General features: G+C 44.1%; 1 protein-coding gene across 1 annotated transcript in view; it reads left to right on the top strand.

Annotated features, from left to right (window-relative positions):
* Positions 1-7,599, top strand: part of L3MBTL4 (L3MBTL histone methyl-lysine binding protein 4) — a 258,313-nt gene extending 250,714 nt beyond the window's left edge. Inside the window, exons 17-18 of the mRNA XM_070421567.1 lie at positions 3,310-3,372; positions 6,140-7,599. Of these exons, the coding sequence (XP_070277668.1) occupies positions 3,310-3,372; positions 6,140-6,307 (231 nt within the window). The 3' untranslated portion in view covers positions 6,308-7,599. The remainder of the gene's footprint in view (positions 1-3,309; positions 3,373-6,139) is intronic.
* The last annotated feature ends 18,661 nt before the right edge of the window (positions 7,600-26,260 follow it).

Here is a 26,260-nt window from a genome sequence, read left to right as displayed (position 1 = left end):
AAAACAGCAAACACCTCCATTAGGAAAGATTTAGGGGAGCCGCATCCCCAATGAAGAGAACAAGGCCTGCTGAGCTCCAGGAGGACGCCAGGGAAAGTAGGTCGTGGGAAGATGGCTGGGCACAGTGATGGGCTCATCTAGAAGCCTGCAGAGTCATCCTTCTTAGTCTTCTCCAAACTGCTGTGTCATCCAGAGCAGGAACTCACTCATGGTCCTTCCAGAACCGCTGGGCCTTTAGCTGTGGGACGCATGCTCTCAGGAACTCAGGGAACCACAGTGTCAGCCTCCACACGGTGTGCTTCCTGAAGCCAAGGCCTGTCGCCCACACCAGGCGCCTGCAGAGCTGCCCTTACCTGGAAAGCAGGCAGCTTCCTCTTCCTCAGAGGTCGCTTCCGTCTATCTGAACCGCTCCCCACATTTACCACAAACTTGAAGAAGAAAAGTTTTTGAGGAGAGAATGACAGGGAAATTCTCTGATGCTACCCCAGGATATATTAAAGTTCATCAGTTTACATTTAGAAATTTTAGCAAAATGGGCTTTCTATTAAAGGCTAAGTATAATTTCTTAGGACACTAAATACTAACAATACTGAATAGTGATCCTGAATAATGATCAAGGCCTTTGGATATTTAAAAATTCTGGCCAGAAAAGTCTGCCTCAAAAGATTTCATAGAACTTGTTCTTCACTTTAGAAAAAGAAAAAACAGATTGAATAGAATCAATCTCTTTAGAAAAAGACAGAATTTCAGGCACCTGGTAAAGCAAATAGATGTCACTGCCCCCTGCTGTCAGAGGAACACAGACTAAATGGCTGCCGGAGGCGGGGTAGAGAGGGGCGCCCCGCCCAGCTCAGGGCCACCTTGCTCGGCAGCGCTGATGTGTTTACTCTTTGGTTTAGCACATTATTTATTCCCATTTAAAACCCATCTACCTTTGCCATGGACAGTGATTTCTTGGCTAATACTGAGAAGAGGGAATGTGATCCTGTTTTTCATTTGTTTGCTCAGAAAAGAGCATTTTAACCTATGCACGCCATCAACATGCAGCTGTGTGCTGGGAGCAGAAGTTCCTGGAGCATGTATTTAAAGAGGCCACGTCTCCAAACTTCGCTTTGCCTGTGGCCAAGGTGTGGTTAGGGTGGAGCCCAGCCTCCTCTCTGCCTGTCCACCTCTCCCCTCTGCTCTCAGTTGTAGCCAAACTGGACCCTGCTTTGGTGACACACAGGCCATGTGCCTGCTGCAGCCCTGGTCCTGGGATGCTCAGTGCTGAGGTCCCCTCTGTGTCCCCGAGTTGCCCCTGTGGAAATACCGTGCAGCCAGCATGCCATCTCAGCTACCACCTTCCTGTGCTGTGTTTGCTGAGTTCCCACCCGAGATGCCATCTCTCCCTTCTAGAAGCCCATAGCTCACATCTCTCTTCCGGATTTTAGCATATTGGACCATGCGCATTGTGACTAGGAAGTTGTCCTTGACTAGCCATTTTCCCTCTACCTGCTACCACTAGTCAAACCTTAAACTCACTGAAAGTTCAGGCTCCACCTGACCTCCGGTCAGCCTTACCAGCACCCAGCAGAAGCCTCACAGGAAGCCGTGGCTGGGACAGACTTGGCCAGAAGAGCAGCCTACAGATGAAAGGACTACCTCTCAGTGTCCTGAGCCCCAGAAACACTAAGCCCTGCCGTCACCTGCCCCGGTGACCATCGGTATTCCAGGGCTCCCCTCAGAACCCTGAAAATACCAAACATGCGCTCCATGCGTCCAGTCCATCTAGGAAGCAGAAAACCTATTAACTCAGCAAGCAGCCTGGGCTTGGTGTGTGGACTGCCAGTCTCAGCTCTGGGGTGCAGTAGCAGAGGCGGCCAGATCGAGGCCCACTGACACCTTCCTAGTGCCCCTAAGGCTTGAAGATGCCATTGTGTGGCAGCATAATGACTGGTTTTGAAGGATTTTTTTTTAAAAATTATCATCATTCAACACTTTAGGATGATTGTAAATGACTCATGATAAAATATACGTGCGGCATCAGAGGTGAGTAAAGCAGACGTCAACATGCTGATTGCCCCTAAAAAGATGTTCTGAAACATTCATACTACACTGACTAAATGGAGCTGTGAGCCGATGGGACAGCTCTGTGTGCAGACACAGGTGTCACGTGCACCCTGTGGTGTTGGCCCAGCCACTCAGCTGGAGGTAATCCAACCCTGTGCTCTTCTTCTCTGCAAAGTGTGGGGAGGGGCCAACATCCACTCACACCTTGTGGGGTGCCAGCAGGGAGCAGGTGCTCCCAGAGTCTTGACTGTAGAGCACGTGGACACAGCCCTGCACTCCCAGCCTTTCTCCTGGGCCTTCCCCACGAGACACGGGAGAGACATGCAAGTGCACACTGTTCATCCACACCAGGGGCAGAGAGCCGGAAAGAAAGACAAAGCAAAAACCAACAAGAAAGCTCCTCCTAGGAACGTCTCCACCCTGGATGCACTTGCCCTTGCTTTCCAGCTTGCCTTCACTTCCTGCTCCAGCAGGTGCCAGGAGTGGCCACACCCAGTTGCCACTCTGGCTGTGGGGAGTCTATACTTCATTACGTTTGCTCACTCACCCCCCAAAAGTATCACTTGGGAACACCCAGTGGCTTCCTGAGCTTACAGCCAGGTCTTAGTAAAAGGAATTCGGGGCATGTGGATGGAGAGGGAGGAAAAGGTAAGGCTGGGAAATTGAACCAAGAAAACTGATTTTCCAGAACTCTGGGTTAAGAATCAGAAAACTTTAGTTCCAAAACCATCTTTGGCACTTACCGGCCATGCATGACCGTAAGTTACTGAGCCCCTTTGGGCTTCAGTGTCAGGTATTCCATGGGAATTCACTTCGCATTGATCCCCTGAGCCCCTATCGTTGGCCCGGACCCTGGGGAGGAAGTGGCCACTCAGGTGGATGAGACGGGCCTGGGCCTCGGGTCTGCCGAGAGGCAGCTGGATGCTCCTCCTCTCACGGTCACTGGGATAAGTGCCAGGACCAGACTCCTCACCCCGGCCTTTTCTTGCCCCACATGGCGGGTGGGAGGGGCAGATGGGAGAAGGTTCTAGAATGCCAGATCTTCTCACAGGTGGAGATTGTCACTGTCATCACGTAGGTCAGCCTGGAAATCAGAGGCCAGAAGAGAGATGAGGAGCTAAGTTAATGTGGCTTGGTCATTATTATTTAAATCCCAAGTGTTGGAGGGGTTTGAAGTATATTTTAGTCCAATGTTGAACTTCAACAACCCAGGAAATGACCTCAGGTGATGTTTTAAGTCTGCTTTCATCCTGGCTGCAGGTGACTGAGTTCGTGCAGTCTCTGCTGGGTGGTGAAGAGCATGCAAAGTGCTTCAAGAAAGAGGTAGGAAATGTCCAATTCTATGTCTGTTTTATGCTTCTAGACCCAGAGGGGCCTTGTTTCCATTTCCTCCCGTAGAAATGAGAGCAGTTTGGGAGGCTGGAGAGGGGGCCCCCGGTGGGAAAGAGCCCGCAGCAGCCCGCCCGCAGGCAGCCTGTCTGGTTTGGGGTGTTTGCTGTGGTGCCCGGCTCACAGCCTGCGGAACCAGTGGGCCACTCAAGCACGGGGTTGGTACTCACAGCGTCCAGGAGCCTCTGCACTGAGGCTCTAGGCTACACAGGGCAGGGAGGGGTCCCACATGTGCCTGCCCCTGGAGGGAGGGGCTTGTCTGCTCCAGAGTGAAAGTGACCGTCCTGTGTGTCTGGCGCTTGGGCTGCTGAGGAGGGATTCAGAGAAGCCATGAAATCCTTCTGTGCAGGTGGGGGGTCTCTTCCCTCTTCCTCTCAGTACGAACATACCAACTGCTTACCATTTGTCCTGGAATTGCTATCCATAGCTCCAGGGACCCCAGAAGAGACTGCCAGCTGCAGAGCAGTAATGCAAGTAGCAATGATAGCTATTGTGCATCAGGGGCTTGCCTGTGCCTGGCCCTGAGCCATCCCTGTGCAGTTGTCCTCCTGGGTCCTCACAGCTCTACAGCACAGCTCACCAGTGCAGAACCTCAGGCGTGGGGAGGAAAGCACAGTCAGGGTGCAGCCCATATGCACCCGCTTCCAGAGCTTCCATCATTGCTCTAGAACTCTCCAAGAACACTGTTCCTGGGGACTCTGGGGTGCAACATACCCTCTTCCTCTCTAGATGCCAGAGCCGCCTGGCTCAGGGGAAGCACTCTTTGAGTTTGGGATTCTGGACCCCTCAGAGCCTGGCGAGCCCTGCATTTTCAGGGAACTCAGCATCAGGGCCACTTGAGTCTCAGTCGGGGCAGCTGCCAGTGGAAACCCTGGTTCTGCCTAAGCCCAGCACAGCTTGGGCGTAGGTGGCCCAGCCTCACACATACGGGCCACTCTGCACTGAGCAACACCCAAGACCCACCATGTCCACAAGTCTGCAGGTCAGGTCACTCAGGCTTGGCACTTTGACCAGCAGTGTCATCGGGGGCACATCACTTACCCCCTCTGTGAACACAGGGTTCTGAAGGGACCCTTTAAGGATTAGGACTAGTATGTTTACAGCACCTAGACCAGCTCTTGCCCCAGAGTTGGGGCTTAATAAAGGGCAGTAATTAGACCAGCAGGTCTCCTCTGGAGGCCAAGGAGCCCTGCCCGGAAGCCCAACATACTCCCTGGAAGCTGTGTGACCTCCGGCAAGTCATCAGGCTCATTAACTAGCGTTTCTCACCCACCTTCTGGGCTTGTTAGAAGATCAAGCACATAGAAGAGATTGGGATATCGCTCCATAAACCTTAGCTGTTATTATCGTCACATCACCATCATTACCTGATTCTTAGGACAAGTGACTATCTGGCCAGTAGCTGCTGCCTGGGAATGCCGGAGCCCAGCCCAGCTTAGGGCATGGAAGTGGGCTTCTCTCCCTATCTACCCTGTGGGAAAGGTGCTCCATTCTCCAAGTGGACAGTTCTTCATCAGGCAACATATCATCACACACAGGAAGCTTTTCAAAACTCTTAGAACTTTAACCCCTCACCAGGGATCCCTGGGCGACCCCGCCTTCCTCTGTGAGACATTCATACCTAGGGTTCCTATCATTAATTAAAAGGGTTGGAAACACACAGCTGGGTTCATGGGAAGGTGTTACCACAGAAAACCGTTTCAGTCTGTCCTTTTGTTTCTGGACCCAGGACTCATTCTGAGAGCCTGTGTGTAACTGGGTTATCTGGGTGTGGGCCACCCACTGCCTCCAGAGGCCAGCCTCTGAGGCCACACTGGGCCTCTGGAAGCTGAGGGAAGACAGCCTGCACGGAGGCCACTTGCCGTCATGTGAATTTCAGGAAGGCTATGACTTCTCAGACCACAGCATGCTTTAAAGCTAATGAATAGAACATTTATATGTATTTCTGCTTATTATAGCATTTATCATTGAAAAAATTAGAATACAGAATAGTTAAAAGGAGAAAATAACCAAACGACTATTTCACCATCCAAAGGTAACTTCCCTTAACATTTGGTACAAAGATTTTAAGTAGTTTAACTTTGGATATGTATACGTAGCGGTCATGCACTTTTAATCTTACAAATGAAACAGATCTTTCTGTATCCTTATATTGTGCCTTGTGCTTAATAGTTCATGAAAAATTTCCCAAATCATTAAGTGTTTCTTTGACACATGAATTTTGGTAACAGCCCTAGTACCGCATCCTAGGTGAGACCGGGATTTATCTACTTCTACTATTTTTGAGATGCTGGGTTGTTTTCAATAATTCACTAGTATAAATAACACTAGAGTGCAGGCACTGCCCATTGTTCTCTCAGGGAATATTCCTGGAGTTTTACGTGGTGGATATAAGTGGGTTATTTTTAAGGCTCTTGATACAAATTCAGGCCAAGATATTTTATATGTAACAATAGAAATTTAGCCTGGGAGCAGTTAGTGTATATTGAATTCATATTTAGCAGAGTGAACACCTTTTAAATTGGACTTCGCTTCAGAGTCCTGAGCGATGGATGGGACTAGGGTTGTGAGGGCTGCCACCCCCCTCCCCCGGCTCTGAGCTTTGCAGGGAGGCCCCGGGGTCAGCTGGAGCAGCTCAGCACCCCGAGACACCAGGGGGATGGGCTTTCCTTTTCATTTCTGTTTATGTATCTACATGCAGCAGATCGACGGCAAAGCCTTCCTGCTCCTGACGCAGACGGACATCGTCAAGGTGATGAAGATCAAACTGGGCCCAGCGCTGAAGATTTACCATTCTGTCCTCATGTTCAGGAATTCCCAGGACCTCACTGAAGAAGATGCTGTCTCAGGCCCAGAAGTCAGGGGCTAAATGCACCACCTGAGCTGCCGCCACACTGTGACCTGGATCTTTCAGCAATAAAGTCGGCCCACACTGATTTGATTTTAATGTCCCCACGGTCATATCCATATTTAATCTGGACCTTTTCAATGGCTGCGGCTTATACGTGTAGAGGGTTTTGATGACTGGCCAGTGTGGTGACACAGAGGCCCAGGTCTGTGAATGTCTTTACCTTCAGCAGGTCCTTTCAGCTCTGATGTGTTGCCCCAAACAGACCAAAGAAACCCACACATACACCTTTATTCATCTCCCTTGCCATTAAAGAAGCCATTTCCCATTTTGAAAGCATAAAATTCTCAAATGGTAAAATGTTAGGAAGATGGAACTCATAAATACATTGTTGGTGTTTTCACCAGGACGTCTGAGCTTGGCTCGGGCTTGCCATCTGGGTGCAGTGAGTCTGAGAGACAGGGGCTGGTGCTTTAAACAGATTTCATAAGATTTTTGTGTACTTTACTCAGGAATGTGTGTCTTTAAAAAATAATAATAAGCACATGTTTTCATGATTTGTTAATTCTTTTTGTTCCATTAACCGTTTCTTGGTTGGGCTCCAAGGAGTAGCAAGAAAACAGCCCCAGCAGTTAGCAGGAGCTGGGGAGGCCCTCCTGCAGATCCCCCACCAGCAGTGCCCTACAGGCTGTGTGTGGGGTCACAGGGAGGCCTGTCCTGACACCGGCATTAGCCAGTGGGCCAGACGCCCACCTGCACCGAAGTCCTCCCGGCTGCCACTCCGAGGGGCCTCAGGAGAACGGGTTTGCCCTGCAGTCTGTCTGGTGTGTGATAAGGAGTGTGGTACATGTGGGCCTCGTGTGCACCTTTATAGGGACAGGCCACTAAAAGGGAGGGGGGACCTCTGGCAAGGGCGCTTGCTATCTGTTACTTGTTTGAACACTTCTGGTTGATCAGACTTTATTTGTTTTGTGTAAGTGACTGTATCTGAGACTTAAGTTACCCACAGGGACCCAGTCCCACTGTTTTAAACACAGCACCTCTTTGCTGACACACACCTACACTAAGAGCTGCCGAAGCCCCCATGCGAGTGGAGGGCCACTGTCTTTCTTAGTGGGCAGAGGAGAGAAGTGGCTAGAAGAGACTCAGGCCTGACCATACCCATTTGCTTCATTTAGAGTCTTATGGTTTAAGAAAACGAATTCTGCTTGGAGAGTTTCTCCAATTGTAGGTCACTGAAAAAATATTTTCTAAGAGGTGTTACAAATACTACGTTTCTTTAGATCCTTACTCAAATAGAATTTTAATAAGTTATTGGTTGATACAAGTTTTTGTTTCTGTGAACCTTTGTTTTGTTTTGTTCTGTACTCTGCCATGTACAATTAAAATTCTTGCTTCTCCATGTTCAAATTTTAATATATTTTAAATGATAATAAATCGATAAAATGAAACATTCACCTCTCTGCCTGAATCTGTTGTTATATCCTGTCCCAGGCCACACCTGGAGGCTGCTGTCTTACAGCCTTGCATGGATAAAGGTCTTGCCGCATGGTTTAGCCAGCTAAGGAGTCACCATTTTTGAGTACTTGGGGTATGTTTCCTTAGGGACATAAATTTGGCTGTTAATAACTTGAGAGTTTAATTTTAAAATCTAAAAATTGCTCATTGTAGAGGTTCATGGATGACATGAGGTTTGGGCTTGTATATTTAATACCTGTCATTTCAACAGAAGGATCTAATACACAACAGATAATATGGAGCCAAATTAAGGCTGAACTGCTGTATTCCTAGAAGATAGTGTGATTAGATAGAAAGAGCTTGATCCACGTGTCTACCTGCTCCCTGAACTTCCTCATTTTGTCACCCAATACCTCAACCTGCACATACTCAAAAGGTAACTCAGATGGCCCCACCCCAGTATTCCTCACGTAAGTGGACAATACCATCATCACAATAGCTGCTCAAGCCAGGAAACTGAAACCATGTCAATTTCTGGCCTATAAATTCTCCTCCGAACAGGACCTCACTGAACATAGAGACAAGAGCTCCCTCTGTGGCCCAGCACCTGAAGGCATTCACACCTGGCCACGCCCTGCCTCTACCTTTCTCTTGGGCCCCTCTCACCTTGGTATTCGCTGATCCCTCTGAAGTGGTCTCTCCCTTTCCCTCTCCCCTTCTCCAGTAGATGTTCTTATACCCTGCCTGTAGGTTCCCATTCATGGCCCCACAGCAGCTGAGCCTCCCCATCACATTGCTCCTCACTCCTCATTGTTATTACTTGCTTCTCTCTCCCCACTAGTCCACAGGTCTGTGAGGACAAAGACCACGGCCTTCTTGTCATCACTTAAGCATCTGGCATTTAATTGGCGCATGATAAGTCATTTGTTGCATCAATGAATGAAACAAACCAATCAAACTCTGATTCAAATCTCAGTTCTGCAACTTCCTAAACAAGTGTAACTTTTCTCTAAAAGAAAATAATTCCTACCCCAAGAGCTTTTTCAAATTGTATTTGCCATGTGCAATTAATGTACGTCAAGGTAACCGAAAACACATGTGTAAGGTGCCTGACACCTAATGTAGCTATTAAACAGGTGTCAGGAATAAACAGCAACAGTAATCCATTGCTTGAACATTCTTCCAGGAAACTCCCACATGCAAACCCTGTGAATTTTCATCAAACCTGACCCCCAGGAGCCCACTCTTCTTAGTGTGGCTGTGTTAGGGGCCCAGGAGCATACGGGGCAGACCCTCGGGGCAGTGGTTGCCCTGACTCAGCTCTCCCATACCCAGAGTCCATGCCAACCAGGTCCCTTCCCTCTCCCCAGGCTCTCTAGAAAGGCTGCAACATCATGAGTTGAAATCTTTCACTCTGACAGGAGGACCCCTAGCACCCTCAGGCAGCATCCTGAAATGTCCAGATGATGTGAAGGCCTCGGCAGCCTCTAGGTACCAGCCTCAGCCTTCACTCTGCTCCTCTTTTCCTGAGTCCTACTCATGAACCTGAAGGACAAAGCAAAACAAGCTTCTAAGTTATTAGAAAGAGTCCCCCCAAAAGACCATTTGTACAACACATCCTAAGTACACATCATGACACTGGAAATTAGTCCAGTAGCAAGAACCCTAAGGGAGTTTAGAACTTCTGAGACCACAGTCTTTAAATGCCTATCATTTCAAATAATTTTTGCAAAACTAAACTTCTCTCACTTCCAACAACAAACACATTCCAAGAAAAAATTATCCTCCATCAACTCTAAACATCTGTTTTCTCCCTCTGTGATTAAGTGCTAACCTTGTATAACCTGCATCCTAAACAGATTCCAGGAATGACAGCGCAGGAGCCGACTCCTTGTCAACGTGGAGCTGTGGGCTGACATCTTTCCCTGGCTGTGTGCCAGCTCTCAAACACGCCTGGGATCTCTTGGTCAAGTGACCTTTGCCTGTGGAATCTCCATCTACTGAGTGAGGGTGGGAAGCTGGGAAGTGCAGGGGAAAATACTTGGGCTTTGTAGCAGGGCCCAGGCTTGAATCCCGAGGCCTGTGCCTACTCAGTGCCTAATCTAGAAGTATTTCTTCACCACCCAGCAAATGGCTAACTTGCCACATTTACTCATTTCTTTTGAAGTATTGAGTCTTGATTATGTTTTGCTTCATATCATTTTAAAGAATGTTCAGTTTGTCTGTACAGTTCCCAGGACTGAAAAATATACTCTTGAATGTGAAGTGCTCCTATGAATATATTCTTAATATTATCTCTTATAAATAAATTCTTCTTAAAAACTTATCCTAATAAATATATTTATAAGGAATTTATTTGTTAATAGATCCTTGAATAGTCAATATCCTTAAATATTCTATGAATAAAGATATAAATGAATATATAAATATTCACAAGAAATATGTCTTTTAAAATGTGTTTTGTTGTAGTCTCTCTGCCCTTCCGCCTCTAGCTGCAGCAGGGCGCTGGGGTGGCTGAACTCCTAAATGTGCTGCTGTGAAAACAAGGAAAATGGGTCAGCTACCATGCACGTTCAGTGAGTAAACTTGCTGACTGGGCCATGTGGTGGACTGGAAATCACAACTCGATTTCTCAGTGAGGTTGCCTGTTCCCAAGTCTTTGCACCCTAACTCCTTTCAGGCAGATGATGGATTCTGAATTCAATGATCAGTAAGACACAGCCCGGCTGCCACTGCGGAATGCCCAGGCTGGGATGCCCAGCAAGTCCAGAGCGCTTAATAGCAGCCATGAAGACTCAGCTCTTAAATGATGAGAGCAGAGGACTCTGGGCACGGTGACCTTGCCTGGTCCTTCTCTTGGCCACCACAGAATATGAGGGACAAAGCTTTGCTGTCCAAATCACTGTTTGCTGTTTGGTCATAGGAATTACATAGAGATTCAAAAAAGCAAAAGGTGCAGAAATGAGACTGAGTTTAAAATATTGAGAGTTGTTCCTCCAAATAGTTCTATTTCATGGGATCAGAGTAGTTGTGTGCAGTTTTACCTGCAAGGCAACACCCATCAATTTCCCATTTACTTCCATTTGAAATTAGATTGTGTTCCCTTTGTGTGAGGAACCTAGACATCAAGGCAAATTGATGCAGGAAGAACATGAAGTGCTAAGAAATCCCAGGTTATACCCAGATGTTCCCACAGTGCATTTTCACCATCCTTCAACTGCAACTGATAGCAATTGTATTAAGTACCACGGGGACCGTTGGAAACACAGGAGCCTGTATTTTACTGTGAAATGCTGGGTCTCAAAGGTCTCTTAGTAGGAAAATAATGTCAAGAACTACTGGTTATGATTAGCTCAAGTTTCATCTTTTAAAAACAAAGAAATAAAAAGTGTGTTTACAGGATGGGTTCTCCAAGGTGCCTGAGTTGCTTCGTCAACTAGTTACGTGACTGGGAGGGTGTGGGACATGCTCCCGCGGAGGCGGCTGCTTCTCTATAAACTGTCCCATGATTTGAGGTGAGGGTCTGCTCTGACACTTCGCTTCACAAGGCAATGGGGACTTGGTTTTGTTTAGTTTTGTTTTGTCCAAGAAGAAGCAATTCGAATCTCATTTGGCCTGGCTTCTCCAACAAAAAAGAAAGTTAAGCCAGTCAAAAATCAGTTTATTAAAGGAAAACACAGACAGGTTACTTGGTATTGGTAATGGATTCTTTTTTCTTTCATTTTTCAACCAATTTGTAAAGTTATCCTCCAGAACAAATAGCTGACATTTTTTTACTCTTTTAATTTTTTATTTTTTTTTTTTAGGAAATAGATCCCTCCCTCCCCCCCCGCCCCCCCCCCCCCCCCACACACACACACACACTTGTGCCTTTTAGGCTGGGAACATTAAAATTCACCCGAGCAAATATCCTTATTGTTGTTCATTGTGAAAATTATGAAATCTATTCATTCAACAAATATTTATTGAGAGCCCAGTATGTGCCATGTATTTAGAATGCATCTATGGATAAAGAAATAAAAATATCTCTTTTTGTAGAGCTTAAACTCAAGTGGTGGAGACAGAGAATGAACCATAAGCATAAAATAAGAAGATGAATAGGAGGGGATAAGGGGACAAAAGTCTAGGGTCTCGGGTAATGGAAACGTGACCTTGCTGGTTTACGGATCACATAGTTTTGGTCAGGTGGTACTGTTGGAGGGAATCTCCTGGCATTTAGGTGTGATTCACATGACACATACCTGCACATGTGTTGCTGTGATTCTTTCTAGATCTTTGTTCTTGCTCTGCCATCGGAAGCTGCAGCGATGGTCTTCTACAGGGACCTAGAACAATCCTTTACGCAGAGGTGCCTCTCAGTACATGTTGCAAACTGGCTGGCTCGAGAGTGGGAATATTATTTTGAGAACCAGTTTGATGTTAGCAATTTAAAAATCTGTTACCTGGAAATGTCTGGACTTTTTTTTTACCTCCAGATTCTAAGTAGCATTAACCCAAAGTAATCAATGATACTTTTAATGTGATTAAGTAAAATTATCATCAGGCAGGTAATATTAAATACTGCCAGGTGCATTCATATTAGCTCATGCATTTTCTAATATTTATTACACATATATAAGAATTTTAAATATGAATATTTTTCACATTGCTATGCTTGGTAATCCTGCCATGCAAAAAAATATTCAACTAATAATTCTCACAGCAAAAGGTTAATAATGTGATTTGTTAGTGCCATACTGAATGATGAAATATGTCTGATAAAAAGGTGGAAAGACTTAAAGGAAGCACAGTTTCAAGAAAAGTGATATTTATTTATTCAGCTCTGGGAAAGTTCTCTTAAACTGAAAAGTCTACAACAGTTATTCAAAATCTGAATTTGCCTGTCTGGGTAGCTGTCTGAAACTTGAAGAGTCATTTGAAATTTGTGCTCACTCTTAGGAAACTGGGACTGATGGAAACTTATTTCACAATTCAATCCATGTTCTGTGTGGAAGATTGTAGCATCTTTCTTCAGAAGAAATAAATAAATAAATAACTCACTGATTAAAAAACCTTAAACTCAATATTACATACTCCATTTTTTAGTAGTATTGAGCTGGTTAAAAAAAATGTTCCCACAAATCCTTTTTGCCTTCATTTTCCATTTTCTGTAGACAAGTCATTACACACACCCATCATCAGAAGCAACGTCATAGCTTTCTCAACTTTGAGAAAGATCTGAAAAGCCCTAACCAGTTTGGCTCAGCGGATAGGCCTGTGGACTCAAGGGTCCCAGGTTTGATTCCAGTCAAGGGCATGTACCTTGGTTGCAGGCACATCCCCAGTGGGGGGTGTGCAGGAGGCAGCTGATCGATGTTTCTAACTCTCTATCCCTCTCCCTTCCTCTCTGTAAAAACTCAATAAAATATATTTTAAAAAATAAAATAAAAAAATAAAAGATCTGAAAATAAAAATAGAACATGACTTGAATTGTTGGGTCATGTTTTTATTGCATCCCACAGAAAGAGATATGCCTTGGCTTGGATCACAACTTGGTATGTACATGCACGCGCCTGCATTTCATGCTGGTCCCAACCCCAGTGACTCTGAGCCCTGGCTACACATGAGGATCACTGGGAGCTTTTTAAAAAATACCAGAGCCTGGGTCCTACCCCAGACCAAGTGCATGGGAATCCGGAGGTGAGGTCTGAGCACTGTGTGCTGTTAGAGCTTCCTGAGTGAGTCTACAGAGCCGTGAGAGTTAGCCATCACTACTTTACATAACTGGAAATGTTCTTTTAAAATAAACAACTGCTATTTTAATCACACAAGTAATATGCGCACCTACTGAAAATTTAAATAGTATAGTTGGTTATAAAATAAAAACTAAGTCACTGGCTTAACTCCTTATCTCTCACTTCTGTTGTCTAGATATAAACATGGTAAACAGTTTCTTTTTTTCTTTTTTTAAAATATATTTTACTGATTTTTTACAGAGAAGAAGGGAGAGGAATAGAGAGTCAGAAACATCAATCAGCTGCCCCTCGCACACCCCCCACTGCGGATGTGCCCGCAACCAAGGTACATGCCCTTGACTGGAATCAAACCTGGGACCCTTCAGTCCACAGGCCGACACTCTATTCACTGAGCCAAACAGGCCACGGCGGTAAACAGTTTCTTGAGTATCTTCCCCCAAAGTGTTGAGCAGGAATCAATATAGTTTATGTTTCCAGATAATAGTAATATTATGTTGCCAAGTTATAAAAGTTACTGTTGGTATTTTGAAGATGATGACATTGGATCTATGCATGAATTTATAGTAAACAGATGTGTTTATAAGATTGAGTCTTCCTAAAAAGAATGTGATAGGTCTTTTCATTTATCCAATTTTATGTCCTTCAAGAAAGTGTTATTTTGAAAAAAATCTAGGTTTTGTATATACCTGGATGTTTTTTGCTTTGTTTTGTTTTTTGTTTTGTTTGTTTGGGTTTTGGGGGGATTTCTTTGTTTTGTTTTTGTTTTGTTTTGTTTTGTTTTTAGAGAGAGAGGGGGAAAGAGAAATATCCATCAGATGCATTCTGCATGCACCCTGACTGGGATCAGACCCGAAACCTGGGTATGTGCCCTGACTGCCACCTTTCAGTGTACAGGACGATGCTCCAACCAATCCTGCCACACGGGCCAGGGAGTGTTCTAGTTTTTACTATTATAAATGAGACTAGAGGCCCGGTGCACGAAATTCATGCATGGGGAGGGTGGTGTTGTCTCTCAGCCCAGCCTACACCCTCTCCAATCTGAGACTTCTGGCTCCCAACCACTCTCCTGCCTGCCTGCCTGCCTGCCTGATTGCCCCTAACCACTCCCCTGCCAGCCTAACTGCTCCCCTGCCAGCCTAATTGCCCCTAACTGCTCTCCCCTGCCAGCCTGGTCACCCCTAACTGCCCTCCCCTGCAGGCCTGGTCCCACCCAACTGCCCTCCCCTGCTGGCCTGATTGCCCACAACTGCCCTCCCCTGCCAGCCATCTTGTGGTGGCCATCTTGTGTCCACATGGGGGCAGCCATCTTGTGTGTTTGAGTGATGATCAATTTGTGTATTACTCTTCTATTAGATAGAATAGTTTGCTTTATTATATTGAATAGCTAAATACTGTTTGTTTATTGAAATGCTACTGAATGTGGATATGAATTTTGAAACCAGTCCACCTAACTGAATTATCTGTTGCTAATGAAATTCCCTCACATTGATTCTTTTTCATTTTCTATGTAAACACTACATTGTCTAAAAATAGTCATAATTTTGTGTCCTTGGATGAAGGATTGATGCCTCATATTTTTCTCTTATCTAATAGCATTACAAGTGCTTTCAAAATAATGAGTTTTAATTTCATATGATTCCAGAAAGTAACATCTATTATACAAATGACTTATAACTTAGAATTATGTACATAATATAACTAAGCATGTTAAAACAGGAAAAATGCAGAAAACTTGGTAACACCATTTTCGATAAATTTCTTCAGTTACTTTTTTCGTTAAAAGTCAGTCAATTTTAAGAAAAATATCATTCCCCTATATCTGTTAATGTCACTGTTAAGGTTTGGTCATGGTTATTCCTAACAGATGTGTCTACAGCTGTTGTTTTTTACTATCATCAGGTTTAGTTTCAGTGTATATCAACTTTATAAAAATAATTTAGGAGTGTTAATCTTTTATACTGTGGAATAGTTTAAGTAGAGTTAAGGTATTCTTTTAATTAGACTCTTATCATTCACCTGAAAACATCTTACCATGATGCTTTTTCATCCTTTGACAAGTTCTTCACATAGCTCCAAGGTAATTTATTGGTTTTAGTAGAGCTGCCAGATAAAATGCAGGACATTTAAATTTTAAAACTTAATTTTAATTTCAGAAAAACAACCAGTGATTTTTTAGTATAAGTATCCCAAATATTTCATGGGTCATACTAAAAATAACCCTTATTTACTTGAAATTCACATTTAAGCGAGGTCCTATTTTTCTATTTGCTAAGACTGGTAACCCCAGTTATTATAGTCTCTTATAGTGAAAAATTTTATAATAAATATTTTTCTGACATTTTTATTTTTCATTTAGGGCCGACATAGCTTTGAGCAAAGTGGCCTCTTAAAATATTTTCTTTTTAATTTTATGTGTTCTCCCATTTTCTTTATTGGGCCAGTTAATCATTTATCTATTTTCTTGGTTAAATTCAAAATAGTCCTCTAAATCATTATCTGTTCTCCTGCTTTTCTAATTGAGAAATTAGAAATGTAATCTTAATGTCTGTGGGTTCCTTCCTTGCCCATTCTTTTGGTTAAGGTTTCCATTCCTTGAATAGGAGAGATTCAGGCTGAAGAGGAAATTGTGAGGTTCCCCAGAGAGTAGTTCATACTGTGCTGAGTGAGTAGAGGATGAGAAGAGAAGGGGACCCTGAATTCCAACATTTACCAACCTGGTAGAGAAGAGATTTCAAAAGGAAGCCCGAGAAGGAGTAGACAGCTGAGTCAGGAGAATATTGTTTCCATCACTCTAAGTCTTAATTCTTCATTCATGAGATGAGAATAATATCATTTGCCTTATACTCTTAATAATGCGTGCAACATCCCCCATGCATAGTAGGTGTTCAAACATGATTATTAACAGCCACTCCCTCCACAGTAGGAATGTGATCTTCTGGGCCCAAATCCAAGTGTGAGTCCTTCATACTTATCCTCACTGTCCTTGGGTTGACGCTGATCTTGCTTGTAGGTTTCAGGGGTTCTCTGACTACACTCTGCATTTGCTTCATGCTCCAGCATTATGTTATAGGACCTGCTATCCTTGACCTGAGAGATGTCATTGCTGCAGTTGCTGCCCTGCTCTTAGCCATCTGCACATTTCCCTGGGGCTCATTGGCCACGGACACAGCCTTTTGACCACTCCAGTGTTCATTCCTAATGCTCTCACTCACTGGAGGTCTGACCAAGTCCCGGGGTTGTCACGTCAGAACCCTAGAATAAATTATCCTACCCTGGAATTTGGGACTTAAAGGAAGGACTTCTAGGTAGAAATATTACTTATGCTAGGAGATAACATACTTTTGTGCTCTAATGTGGTCTTTGACCTCTTTCCTATTTAAGAGAATAGACCACTATTCCCAGGGCAGAAAAATGAAGCAAAAATGGTCATCCCAAATATTAAAAAAAACATAAATTTTGAATACTTTCTTCTTCCAAGGCTTCTGTGGAAGACAAAAATTGCTCCTCAGGACTTTGAGACTGTCCCCCCTTCCCTTTCCCCTCTTGTGTGGATACTATGCATTCAGCCAGCATTTGTGGGTGCCACTTGCAGGTGTTATGACATTGTTCCCCAGCCTCATCCAGTACAGTGGCTATTTAAATTTAATTAGTTAAAATCTAAAAGTTTTACATTAAATTTAATGAGTTGACTTTAAATTAAAATAACCCAGTTCCTCAGTCACAGTAGCCACACTTGCAGTGCCCAATAGCTAGTGGCTGCCATGCACGTCTTATTCCTCACTGCCATCCTTGCAGAAAATTCTGTTGGGCAGCAATGCCCTAAGCTATCACTCTGGACATAGAGCCAATAACTTGATAATCGACCTTGGAAAGGCAAAGTCAGGCAGATTAACCCTCTGGGTCCTGCTCTTCCCCTTTTCAGGAATGATAACAGTTCAATGCTGTTAGAGATTAGAAAAACAGATCTTTTATTTAAAACTAGAGGCCCAATGATGAAATTCGTGCAAGGGGCTCGGCCCTCACAGCCCCAGCTTCATCCGGAAGGTCTTCCGGACAGTTGTTCTGCTGTTCGGCCTAATTAGCATTTTAGCTCTTTATCATATAAAATATTTTCGTGTGGAAAGAAAGAAATCATGTAGTGTCTATCGTCTGAATCAGCAGTCGCCAACCTTTCGGACCTCACAGACCACCAGTGGTCCATGGGCCACCAGTTGCCGACCGCTGGTCTGGATCATAGTTTCAGGATTGCATTCATATTTTTAAAGAAAAACCAGAGGAGACAATAATTCTTGTTTTCCTTTCCATATTTTCCCTCTCAGTCTTAGAACTGTGAAACAGGGTTAAGAGCAACGCTCTTTTCTCTCCTTCCTGCTCACCTCCCAGCTTGCAGGATGAAAGGGGAAGAATGGGGCGGGGGCGGGGGGGGGGGGGAGGGGGGGGGAGGGGTGGAGAGACAAAGTCACCTTGTTCCTTGGGGAATACTTGTTTAAAGTTACATGGACCAAATGCCCATAGCAGGGCTGTGCTGAAAGGCCACCTGGCCAGACCGGGTGTGGGTCAGTGAGGCCAGCTTCTCAAGGTGGAAGGAGAAACACTGAGTCCCTTCCCCTCCCCTCTTTCCCCCTTTCCCCGGTTCTCTCTCATGCAAACAGAAAGCTGACAAAGCTTCCTCACTCCTGAACACCAACTCCTTCGCCCAGCCGCCAGCCCATCCTCCTTGGAGCTGGACATCATCCCTGCACTGCGACGAGGGCAACCTCTGTCCCTTCAGGAAAACAAAAATAGCAGAGTCCCGTCTATATATGAACAGAGCCACCATCTGCCTCAGGCCTGGGACCAAGAGACTTCTCCAGAAAGGTCGGGCTGCGTGACGCACAGACAGGAAAACTGAGATGGGACCTGGAGTTTCAGAGCGTCCTTGCCTTCCCATGGAGACCCCCCAGGAAGGAGCAGTGGACTTGGTACCCGCCACCACTGCTGCTGCTGGTAATAATAATTAATAATAATGATGATAATAATAATAATAATAAATGTAGCCCTCTCCACTCATCGAATTCCTTCATTCTCACAGCAGCTCTGCATAGTAGGTACTTTTACTATCCTCATTTCCCAGAGGGGAAAACTGGCTCAAGGTCACACAGGTAGCAAGTAGGATTTGTTTGAACCCAGGTGTCTGGGCACACAGGCCACACTACTTAACAACGAGGCTGGTAACACAGCAACAAAGTGTAACACATCATCACACTGCACTCCCAGCCTGGCCAAATGAAGGCTCCCGGAGGAGGGACAGAGTATGGAAGGTGTGGTCCAAACCCTCCTGCTCTGAGGGGATCATCAAGTGCACACTGATTAACAGGACAGTGCTTGGTTTCAGAAGAGCTATCCAGGCCTGTTCCTGGGTTGCACAAATACTGGCTGAGCGCTCAGGATGTACTAGGTCTGGTGCTGGGCTTTCTGGGTAACAAATCCATGTGCAGGTGGCCAGGTGCTGGTATGAGCCTGTTCCCCCTCAGCACACCCCTGCACATCTGTGTGTGTTCAATCCATGGGCCTCTCCTCGGAAGGTCCTTCCCAGCTCGTCTCTAGAATGACTTTAACCCATTAAACCACATCAAGCTCTGGAGCAGCGCCAGTGAATCATACAGGGTTGGTGCTCAATGAACAATTTTAAACTAAATGAATGACTAAGTGAGCAGAAACATGTAGGATGCCTCCACCCTGAGCGGTAGAGCCCAGGATGTATTGGTAGCAATTGCACCGAAGGGCATCGCCATCCGTTCCCCCCACCCCACCCCCCACCCCATGATAGGCTGCGGCTGAGCCTCTGGCTCTGAGAACCGCATGCGGAGCATCCGGTCTGGAGGCGGCTTCCCCGGCCTCACATGACAGACAGACAGCAAGGGCGCCTAAGTGGGTCTTTGAAGGGCTGACCACGCTGTCAGTTGTGGGCCCAAGGAGCAGGTGCGTGACCCTGTGGCCTTAAAGATCACGTGGCCTCTGCACCTGAGCCCGCGCCTCCTGTGCTCCGCCTGTGAGCCGCCTGCCTTCCCCACGGGGCACACAGGCCTCCAGCCGCACCGTGGTGCAGGCAGCGAAAGCCAAAGCCGCGATGGTTTGCAGTGTGGGGCTCAGCGAGGCTTCCTTCCTGCCGGGAGAAGCTGGTTTGCCAAGCCTCCGGGGCATCGTCAACCGTGTCCTGTACGCCTAGCTAGCATCAAGCGGTGTCCGCGCTGGTCCCAGGGTGACCCGGTCTTGCCACATAGCTGCTCACTTGTCTGTTAAAATGCAAAACTCCACTGGAAAGTTTTATAAAATAGTATTATATGTTAAAAGCAGTAATAAAATTCACCCTGGAAAACATATTTACTCCAAATATAACTGCAAAGAGGCTATAATATAGAAAAAGGTCATCAAAATGAATAACGTAATAATGAATAAGATATAAAAAATTGGGCAAAGGGCATCAGTAAAAGAAAAATTACATATCACCATAAGAGAAAATATCCAATATTACTAGCAATCAGACACATGTCACAAAGTTCAGATAAGGCAACACCATATTTTGAGCTAAAAGGTCCCCTCCCTTCTCTCTGCCTGCCTGCCTTCCCAGGGTTCTCCCTGGTTCCTCAGACAGAGCCCCTGCGAAGCTCTCCCTGCTCCAGCACTCCCGCCCCACACAGGCCGAAATCCCGAATGCATCAAGCAAGAATCCTTGCTGCATCATTATGCCTGCGAGGAGTCAACGTTCTGGGTGCATGAGTGTCCTCAGCTTCCCCCCACCTTCTAGTGAGGGTTGTGGCATTCCCACCCAGGCTCACCCTGCCCACCTGCCCTCTAAGGAAAGTTCTGCTTTTGCCAACTCTGTCCTTAGCCTTGTGTGATATGGAACAAGGAGAAAGGGGGCAGAGAAAGAACAGGCACGCAGGTTGCAAGTGCGAAGAACTTCTTGATGGCTGAGAAATGAGAAACAAGAGGGTGCTGCAGGCGTGAGTTATTTTAAAATCTGTTTGTTCCCGGGGTGTGTTTCCTTTTGGGGGTAGTCTGTCTTATGCTGGGCCATGTGTAACCATGTGGACCATGGCTGCAATAGGGCTACTTTGAAAAAAATACCAATGAATACAGGGAGTGGCTTATCCCTGTTCTTTCCCAAAATGTATCTCTGTCCAAGAAAGCATAATAATAGGCCAAGTCTACAAAATTACCTGGATTTGGGGGTAACATATTAGAAACTGGGTTAAAAGAATAACCTTCTTTTAAATACCCCTAACCATTTTGCATCTTAACTGTCCTAAAAATGCTACATGATATATCTGAGGATTGAACTTGGAGGGCAGCTCTTGGGACCAGCATGAAATTCAATGTGGTCTTATTCTCCTCAGACAAGAGGATCTAAGTCATGAATATCTTGTATAAAGATTCCCAGTTTCCACGTGATTTCATACATACTGGCTAATCTGGATGCTCAGAACAGCCTGAGAAGACATGGACTATAACCTTAACTAAAACCTGATAAAACTGAGGTTCAGGAGGTAGTTAATAAATTCCTCAGGGTCATGTGGCCAGACAGAGCTCTGGTGGATGATGGGAAAAGTTGTCAAGAACCCAGATGAGCTGAATATTCCTGGATCCCTGATGAGATTCGGTCGAATGATTCAGTGCCTTTGATACTGTCAGAGAGTGAGAGTACTTGCTGGCTGATTGTTAGCAGGAAAGAAGCCATTTAGATTAGCATAGATGTTCAGGCCCGAAAGTGAAGGAATCAGATTGCTGGTTAACTAAATGACTTCATACTGTGATTCCCTAATACTTCGGACTCCCTGTGTCCAAGCTGACAGCTCTATCACCACAGAGACTTAGGCAGGTGTGAGAATCACTGAAGTGACTTTGGGTCTGGATAATGACTCATAATGGCAGAGCAAGACTCCTGTGCTTATCAGCCAGGCTGGAGGAGGAGGAGGCTAAGGATTCTCAAGCCAGGAACTATGCAAAGTCGCCAACAATAGACTCTCCGGCTGAATTGTCTCCTGCACCTGTCATTTGAGTCTGCATTGACGAGAAGAGGAAGAACTGTTCTGAAAATTCCTCTAGTTGGTCGGTACAAGAAATACAGACAATGGCAGTGGATGTGGCAGCCGATGTCAGTGATCTCACCGCCTGGCAGTGCCACTCTCCTGCCAATTGTTAAGGTTCATGCATAACACTGTGCGCAGCCAGGGAAACCCATGCTTATCTCTTCTCCAAATACTTTGTCCTCTTAGAACTACTTGAAAAAACTCTCCCACTAAATGCAATGGCAGCTGGATCCCTGCTTGGGATCCAAATATCTGAGTTATGACCCTACTTCTATACTAACTTGGGGATGTCCTTAAAGTCTCCCTGTCCTTTACTCGGTCTACGCAAAGCACAGGCGACTCCTCCTCTTTGGGGGGAGGACACAGTGGTCATGGATTATTTTGATGATCATAAGTAAAGCAAGAGATGGTTATCTGCCTGCACCTGGAACACTGGGGGCCATGAGCCCACCTCTGAGACTTGCCAGATAATAAGTGAGAGAAACACCCCACTGGTCAGTCTGCTTCCCGTCTCTCTATCCTGAGACCTATTCCCTGCTCTGCCTCCTTAAAGCGCTCCCACCCCCAAATGCTCTTTACATCTTTTCAATTCCCTCTGAATTTAAAGCTTCCAACTCTTTACCTCTGATTTTAAATATTCCTTATACTTTTTGAATATTTTTCTTTTATTTGTGACTGAAGCACATGAAACATAGGAATTTACAAACTCTTTCTCCTTTCCCTTCTAAGGAGAGTGGGTCTCCCAAAAGATGTGTTTGGCCAAACTCGGGAGAACCTGGAGAGATGGGAGTGCATCAGCACGGGGCCTCCGAGAGGAGGGTGCACGGGGGCAGAGAGGGAAGAGGAGGAGGAGAGGCATGGATGGATGCTATGGGAGTAATAAGCTGGGAAAAGACAAAAAACTAAGGATTTTTATAAAATTTTACTTTAGGATGTGAGATGTAATTCCCACTTGCGTTTTCTGGCATCCACCCTTCAGAAGCCTTTAATAAGAAACTTTAACAGGGTCGTGTGTGTGTGTGTGTGTGTGTGTGTGTATGTGTGTGTGTATTTGATGTAACAGTGTCCTCAGACTGACCTTAAGATGAAAACTTTCTGGATACATTCAAATTATACAGTGTTATGGAAATTCTCTTATATAACTTCTCAGGTGTACATGTCTGTGTCTCTCTCTAAATTATACACTTCTTAAAGATAATAATTTGAGGCTCTGCAATTATTCTCTGTATCTAGCATATTGCTTATCACTGTGTCTTACATATGATAAATACTCATTACATACTTTATTCTTTGATTGACAGGAAAGGCAAGAATTATTATAATTTGGCGCGGCAAGGAACCAATACTTTACAATATGAGAGAATTGAGAACTTCAGGAAAAGGACACATTTTTCTTAGGGTTTTTTTTTTTTAAAGATACATAACTATGTTCATATTAACCTTGAAAGAAAAAGCTCAGTGTTATGCTAAGAGAATCACCAATGCCTATAAGCCACCATGTGCAATTGGTGTCATTATTTTCCAGCCAAATTATTCTCAGTAATTGCCAGTACTTTCCATCAAATTTCCTGGCAGAACAGCCTCTCAGAGGACCCTGCCTTAGGCTTTGGAAGTTTGTCTGATAGGAAATGAACGGGGGTGAGGAACTCTGAGCAGTGGAATGCTGGGAACCCTTTAACCTGGCTTCAGGAAACAAAGCCCAGGCCTGTAGCCTGTGCCAATTTCCGTGGTGTAAGTGCTCTTATCATGGTGGGTTTCAATCTACCAATGTGTCATAACTGAATGTGGAATTGGGAAGAAATGTGCAGAAGCAGCTCTTCTGAGCCAGTATAGGCAGCTCCAGCACATCACGGGCCCAAAGGCTGTCTGTGCCCTGATAGGCACCCAAAAGCAAGTCTGCAACCTGCAGAGGAAGGTGGGGGCACTAAGAATTATTTTTAAAGCATGACAGGAAGAAACGAATGTATGGAATAAAAATATACATATGTAATACCTTAATCAACAAAGAAAAATAAAAAAAATAAAAATCATTCATCCTCCCCCCAAAATAAATAAATAAATAAAAATAACGCAACCAACCAGCTAATAAAATACACCCTCTTACAGTGTTATATTTGCAAAGACTTCTCAAATTTTATCTCCCACCAGGCTCATGTGAGACCAGGAGAGCCAGAACATCAGAATTGCAGACTGTTAAAACCTTAGAGGTCACTCAACTAGTCCTTGGAGGCATGAGATTTTATTCTGATAAACACAGAACAAAGAATGCTCCAGCCTTGAACTTAGGTCGATCATCTGAGGATTTCTCCTCTGCTTGGCCTAAATCCTCCTGCCTGTAATCACACTCGATTAGAGTCCCTTTTGTGACTAACTTAGATGTGATAACAAACAGGGCTCTAGTGACCCAAAGAACTGGGAACAAGCCTAAAGCTACTGGTAGCTTGTGGCAAGTCAATTTAGTTTGTTTACTAGCAAAGCCACCTCTTTCTGGTATGTGTGTTGCAAGTTGTGTAAGTGTGTGAGCAGATGCTACCCCACATCTGCTCTCCATCCTCAGTGCCTGGCTACTCCCTCCTCATCCCTGAGCTCAATCCCTGTACCTACCACAGGGAGCAGGGACATGGATGGGGCTGGCTAAATGTTCTTAGCCATTCTGATCAACCAATCCTTTTCTAATTAATTAATGAAAATATCTCCTCTAAAAAATTGTAAACACCTGATTGCTGGGACTCATGCACAATAATTCTTATAAAAGCTCCCCAAAAAAGCTCCCAGGTTTGTGTGTGTAAACCTGGTGACGTGCACAAAAATGTTCTTGCCCTCTCAGGCAAAAGAGGTCATGGACTGAGCTGAGTGAGGGGGAAGTACTGCACATGCTCATTCTAATTCATATTTCCAATGATCTTGGTACCCTTTCCCCAATGTCTGTGTTTGACTGAGAACTTGTTGGATTTTCAGATTTCAGCCCCTCAGAAGACAGATCCTGATGGAGCTCTGAGTGAACTACTAATGAGCATTAATAATAATACCAAGGGGTCACACAATGAATTTCTACAATTTATATGTTTTCATTGCACAGTCAGTTGAATAATATAAATAATGTTAACCTTGTGTCAGAAAAAAAATGACCCAAAACAACATTCTGCCTTTGACATTGGAACAGATATTTTATGGATGAGCTTGGTTGCCCTCTTTAATTCTAACATTTTGACATTCAAAAACACATTTGTAAATAACAAATTTGGCTCTATATTTCATTTATCTATCTAAATTTTTGACTGAATACGTTTTTTTCAACCAAGAAAAACCATATCAGCCAAATTTTAACGTTCTCCATAAACACACACACACACACACACACACACACACACACACACAGCTCCCTTGTAAGTCTGACCATTAAAACTTCAAGGGAGTGCTTAGATTTAACAAAATTTATGGAATTGAATAAAACTAAAGCCCATGGACATAGTTTTATAAATGCTAATCATGTTTTTCTCTCAGCCCTAATATTTATATTTAAAAGTTCATATTTGTTATATCTTTGTTGTCTGATTATATATTTTGCTGCTGTGAGATTCTTGTTAATAATTTTCCCTTAAATTCTATTTTGCTTAATACTGATATAAGTATAATGTAATACTAACTACAGTATACTCGCTATCTTTTAAATTTTGGTTAATAAATATCTACTTGGTATATTTTTATTGTCTTTATTCTCTACGTGTCAGTATCATTTTGCTTTATATATGTCTCTTGAAGGCAGAATATTATTGGACTTTGATTATTATTCATTCCAATAGTCTCTTTCTTGAACTAATGGGTAGATCTTCTCACAATTGTAATTACTCATATTTGAACTAGTATCTACTCTCACATTGTGTTTTCTTTTATCATCCTTGTTACCCACTCCTCATTTTCCTTCTCCTATTTTCTATTGAATTGATAGGATTTTCTGTATCTCCAACTTTTGTCTTCCATGGAAACTAGAGATTATATTTGTTATTTTTATAACTACATTTAAACATGCAACATATACACCAAACTATAGATTTAGCATATTTAACTATTCAAAGGATTTCTTTTTTGCTATACTAAAATTAAGCCCCCATTCAGTTATTTGTATAATCTATTCTTAATTTTATTTACTAACATGTTTTATTAACACTTGTATTAATTGTTGCTTTTTTTCTATTTCATGTCTTTTCTTGAGTTTCCCTTTCTTCTCGATAAAAAGATAACAGTGCAGGTCTATGATTGGTGAAGATCTAAGTCTTTATATGCCTGAAAATGCTTCTATTTTGTATTCAACCTTGAATGATAGTCTAGATGGGTATAAAATTTAGAGCTGAAAATCATTTCCATCAGTATTAGAAAACCACTGTTTTCTGGCATCTATTTCTGATGAAAAGTTCCTCTTATTGCCATGCCGTTCCCAATAATCTGTCTTTTCTTCCTGTCTATGAATTACTTTTTGTTTCTGATATTCTATGTTTTTGCTCCGATGTCAAGTCACAGATTTATTTTAGTTGACCTTTATTAGCACTTGGTAAGTATTTTTAACATGAGGACACAGGTCTTTCTTTAATTCTGGAAAGCTTTTAGTCATTAGATCTGTCAATTTAACCACTGTATATCTGAACTCTGGCATTCTAGAATAATTCTTCAGCACTATCCTCCAGTCCCTTATTCTCTCTTTGTGTCCAGTC

Source organism: Myotis yumanensis, unplaced genomic scaffold (genome assembly GCF_028538775.1).
Source record: "Myotis yumanensis isolate MYYU_CA2020_CCGP unplaced genomic scaffold, mMyoYum1.0.hap1 SCAF_7, whole genome shotgun sequence".
Lineage (NCBI taxonomy): Eukaryota > Metazoa > Chordata > Mammalia > Chiroptera > Vespertilionidae > Myotis > Myotis yumanensis.
The sequence above is the reverse complement of the archived record's forward strand: the minus strand, read 5'-3'. Positions and strand labels throughout refer to the sequence as shown.